At 40.3% G+C, this 5,373-nt stretch overlaps 1 protein-coding gene across 1 annotated transcript; it reads right to left on the bottom strand.

Moving 5' to 3' along the window:
* Window positions 1–1,079: 1,079 nt before the first annotated feature.
* LOC104959648 (protein disulfide-isomerase-like) lies at window positions 1,080–4,898 on the bottom strand. The gene is made up of 3 exons (XM_010787549.1): window positions 4,570–4,898; window positions 2,524–2,730; window positions 1,080–1,225 (listed from the first exon to the last, which is right to left on the bottom strand). Exons 1-3 carry the CDS (start codon window positions 4,706–4,708, stop codon window positions 1,080–1,082), a joined length of 492 nt encoding a protein of 163 aa, XP_010785851.1. The 5' UTR covers window positions 4,709–4,898.
* Between the last annotated feature and the right edge of the window lie 475 nt (window positions 4,899–5,373).

Below are 5,373 nucleotides of genomic sequence, written 5' to 3'. Positions count from 1 at the left end.
AGTCTGCATGTCACTCACTCAAGTACCCCTGACATGGGAGCCGCGCAAGTTTTCCTTTTGTAGCAAGCAGCAAAATAATTGTAACATGACGTGTTTGAGTTAATTTACCTACTTAATATCGCACGTCCTAAAAAAAGTTATTATAAAAAATTAGAAAACCGCACGTCCCTGCGATGTGAATGCGCATATCGCCATGACACGATATATCGTTCAGCCCTAGTGGGTATACAATACATCTTTAAATCTGCACAGTTTCAAGTTAGACTTAAATATATGCCGCTTTTCTAACTCTGATATTGAAACACTAGAATGCCTGTTCTGTTCTTTTCCTTTAGTTCAAACATTTTGGGATGCTTTCCAGTATTGGTTAACTTACAAATTGACATATGATAATGTGAAATCTAGCCTTTTATTTGAGAAAAAAAAGAGATTATTTTAGCTAAATATTTGATCCACCAATGTCAGCAAAATGTCGCCAGTATTTGTTAGTTTCCTTAAACACAAAAAACAAAATCACTTAGATGTTGCAAAAGTAAAAAATCCCAACAATTTTACCTTAATTCCTGATTAGCCACTTGTTTTGTTTTTTTATGGCCTCAGTTTGAATTCATTTAATGGACACTGATGTGAAGGGTCTTTTTCTGGTGTATTTGCAAAATTGATCAATAAAGTTGAAATTGTATTTTTAAAATCTGAACTTAAAGGTAGGGTAGGTAAGAATGGAGAAACCAGCTCGAGTGTGCTAGAATTTGAAAGTACGCAGATGAAAAAAATCTGCCTCTTCCTCACAGAGCCCCTCCTCCAACACACACGAACGCGGACATGACCAATGAGGGCACGAGATAAGTTTGTGCACAGATGGAAGGCTGACAGGCAGGTAGGCCATCCAGTTACTTTAGCGGGGCCGGCTAAAATGATTGGTCGTGCTTTTTACAGTACTACGGCTTCCACAGATAACATTTTTTTATGTATTTATTGTCAAAGCATTTAATATATTCATTGCTATCGGGATGTTAAGAGCAATCCATGGAATATAACAAGTGTTTCTGAAGTGAATTACCTACCCCACCTTTAAGAGATCAGAGTCTTACCTTAAAGAATCCGATGACTGCCACCTCGCTGTCAGCAATCAGAGACTCGGCCTCTGTGACTCCGGCCAGGGTTGCGACGGCCGGGCCGGTGCGCTTCTTCAGCCAGGCCACGATGTCGTCAGCCGTCCTGCCAGCTGCAACACAACACAACAACTCAAACACCTCTGTATGCAGACATCATGGGACTGGTCAAATGCTAAACTTGAAACATTAAACTCATCAACGCATCAACATGCAGATTTGATCGACTTTATGCGTATAAGGAGAGAAAGTTGCATCTATCTAAGCAGTTGAACAAACCAAACAGATAACCTGATCCTTTTTATTAAGGAGATGCAGATGTTTAAGAGAGTTAACACCTGCCTTGGTGTGGGAAAAGAGACATCCATCCATTTATTGTTGTGTGCAATTTCAAGAGAAAACATTTAAACGGCAAGAACAAAACAAAAATAATAATCCTTTAGTTGATCAACAACATTAATCTAACTATTTGGACAAACAGTTAATGGTTTTTAATGCCAAAAAATACACAAGGCTATTTCCTGCTTTTCTATTTTTTCAAATTATATTCAAGTGAATATAACCTTGGACTTTGAAAACACTGATGGACATTTTATAAAAATGTTCCATCATTTTATAGACGAAAAAATATTCATCTAGAAAATAAGCAGATTAAAATGTGAAAATAAAAATAATTATAAGTTACAGACCTATCTGCAATTAAAGTGGACTTAAAATAAACCTGGCTGTTAAATTGAAACTGATGCAACAGGGTTGCAATTGAGTGTTGGAGCGGTGGGGTTTGTGGCAGTCATTTCCCTAACCTACTCCCTCCAAAACGGGCCTGGCCCAGGCCAGCAGAGAGGCAACGTGAATAACTGCACATCTCTCTGCTGGCTCACAGTCAGCATGACAGGAACGTGTGGGGAGGGCCCAGTCAAAATTTTGTCTAAGTAGAGTTCCTCAAAGCTGATTGGCTGACTTTCAGTTTATGCTGCTGTGCAGATCATATTACTAAGAGGGGCCAATAGGGCTCGCTTTTAGTTGTCGGAGTAGATTCCTTCTTGCATTTTTGGACCCTTTCATGAGAATTAACTAAGGAAAAAAATGCACTCTTATGACAGGAGTTACTCAAGATTACATCACTATTTGAATAAATCTCTAATTTATTAAAGGTGAAATGGAGTAGAGAAAACAAAAAAGGTACACAGTGGGAAAAAGACTGGTTCATTTTAAATGGTTGCTTTACTGAATCTAAAGAAAGTTATATGATCGTCATTAGATCTCAATCTAACATACCAGTATAGAAAATATCAACAGACCCTGTTTGCAGTATAAAAAAATATGTATTTCCCCTCCACTGCTTCTAAGTTCTCAGTCATTATTATCAAGCGAGCAAGTCTGCACAAATGAAAATCACAATGATGCTCACCAGAGTACTCTTTGGGTGACTCCTTCTCTCCGCCCTTGAAGAACTTGATGGTGGGGTATCCCCGGACGCCATACTCCTGGGCCAGTTCAGTCTCCTCTGTGGCGTCCACCTTACCCAGGCGCACCACTGAGCCATCGGCCTTCAGCATGCCGGCGGCCTTGGCGTACTCTGGAACCAGGGCCTTGCAGTGACCACACCATGGGGCATCTGCAGGAGTCAGGGGACGTTTAGCGGGGCACACACAGATGGTCGTAATGTAAACCTGACCTTAAGGGTGATCATTGGCACAAACAAATCTTTCAGGATGAATTAAAGTTGACCTATACCATATTTTTGGAAAGCTCCAGGTTTAAAAATAAATAAATGTAAAATTACATTTAGAGCTTAAAATCATCAAACTAAAAAGGATCTTTCTGATGATGAACCACACAAAAACACTGAATAACTTGAAGACTACGAGCATTAGAATCATTCAGTTAAGACAATAAATTGATCCGTCAACTTAATGAAGTAAGCTTATTTAATGTGAGGATTAGATTCTTATATCCTTCTTAAAATGATAACTTTAATATGACTATGTTTAGGACTGCTTGTCAAAAACAAGCAAAGGGTGTCAGCTTGGGCTCTAGATACATGACATTTAACAAATTTAACTTAATATAAATACACTATTATCGACCAATTCATTAAGTGGCATTCTGGTACGCTTAATGACAAGAATATATTGAAGTTAGTTTGCAATCTTTTTTTAAAGTTTGAATTTCCGTTTAAGTCCAAACTGTTTCTTTGAAAAGGCTATCAGGATGGCTAAGTAGCAAACTGCCATAACATGCAAGATAATTTAACTACTACTGTGGTTTCACATGTTAAATGTGTACGCAATGGTGTCAAATTGTGCATGTGAAAGGTCTAAGCACAAACTCCACAGAGATAATCACCTATTCAGAAATGACACGTAAAATAAAATGACCTGCATTGCATCACCTTAAATTATTGACAAAGTACAACACTTCCTTGTTCCAGTCCAACCAATATTAACACACAGATGAACTTTTGTAAAGTACACGTCAACCTAGCTCCGCCATCCAACTGAGGTCCCGCCCAGTTTACGAGTACGTGGGCAAAAAAACGAAAAAGAAAACCTACATCCCTCCCATCCTGAGCTCACTGGAGAGTCTCCACGGCCATCTCTCACTGGTTCACTGAATTGTGAGCAGGTCAACAATCTGACAAAAGTATAGCGGGGTGGGCCTGCAGGCAATGAAGAAGTCGCTCACGCAAACCAATCACATTATTATTATGGAAAATAAGTCAAGAACTGCATGAAGAGGACAGTGAATGAGCCTTCCGACCTGTACAAGAACTGAAACACATAGTAGGAAACCACAGCAGGCAATCGAAACTTAAAAGCCCCGTATTTCGTGACTTACAAATAGTGATTACTTTTCACTTCATGCTACTTTCAGCGTTATTGCTCAACTGTTCTAACAGCTTTATACCGAAGGCAAATGTGACAATGCAGGCCATGGCAGATCATACCAAATGCAATATGTTGCGGTAATATTAGCCATGTATATCCTTCAGCTATAGCCAAGTTAAAGCAAGCATCTGATTAAACAAAAGATGCAACAAATGTAAGTCTAGAAGTAAAAAACGAGTGGAACAAGTTTGGTGTTAGTGCGCTGTGCCAAGTTATGTATCCGCATCAGAATCCAGTCACTGTCCACAACGATATACGGTGCTGAAAGATACTGACAACGAGAAAACGCATTGTGATAAGCAATGCCCCTTCATATTGTTACTCGGTTTTAAATACGGTGAAATAGCTGGTTGTAAACTAAGTGAACTAGATGCACATAGAGGCAACATTAAAGACAGACATCAGTTAGCTAGCCGCTAACAGCAGCAAGTTGTTACAAGTGTCAAAGTTTAATGCTAACGTTAACCCAGGCTGAATTAAGCTAGCTAGCAGGGCACCCGGTGAGTCTGTCGGAGTAGGAGACATTTAGCGTTAGCTGGAGATATTTAGTAGCCGCTGTTACTTACAGAATTCCACAAGGATGTTGGGGTGAGCTTTCAGAGCCTCCTCGAAGTTACTTTTCTTCAGTACCAGGACGTCATCTTCCTCAACGATTTCGGCTCTGCTGGCCACAGCCAGTGTGCAGATGAGCAGAAGCTTCAACATTATATGCTTCGAGTATTGTTCTTGGCAGAGAGACTAGAGCGGCAGACACCGTCGGCTACGGGTTAGCTGTGGAAGTGGTCTTAGTTTTGGTCTTCTTCCTTGTTTAAGGTTGGGAGAGTAGCTGGTATTTTGTGTCTACCGCTACTAACGTGGCACCGCACGCAGAAACCGGAGGGGTCAGCCGTAGTGCGCATGCGCATTTATCAGGCCGAAAGCAGTTCGTGTTGAATTGTGACTGGACCGCAGCAGCCTGCACCTGGAAGTGAATGCGAGGCGCTCCCTGCTCACATCAGCCCACTGATAACACACAGGGACCTTGGAAAATGGCATGGAAATCATCATATTCAAGCACCTACGCTATTTAACAATAATCCATATTTAAGCATAGTTTAAATCATATGTTTGCTACATCATGCTGTATTCTTTTTTTGTGTATTCAAACGCAAGAACAAATTATATGTTCCATGTTTAATAATGTAAATATTTCAACGATATTTTCCTGACTCTGGGGTCTGGGCTAAGTATACAACACTAACGGGGGTAACACTGGGGAGGGGAAGTGTTTGGAAATGTGTGTGTGTGTGTGTGTGTGTGTGTGTGTGTGTGTGTGTGTGTGTGTGTGTGTGTGTGTGTGTGTGTGTGTGTGTGTGTGTGTGTTGCATAAG

This window comes from Notothenia coriiceps, unplaced genomic scaffold, assembly GCF_000735185.1.
Source record: "Notothenia coriiceps isolate Sejong01 unplaced genomic scaffold, NC01 NC01_scaffold00030655, whole genome shotgun sequence".
NCBI lineage: Eukaryota > Metazoa > Chordata > Actinopteri > Perciformes > Nototheniidae > Notothenia > Notothenia coriiceps.
The sequence above is the reverse complement of the archived record's forward strand: the minus strand, read 5'-3'. Positions and strand labels throughout refer to the sequence as shown.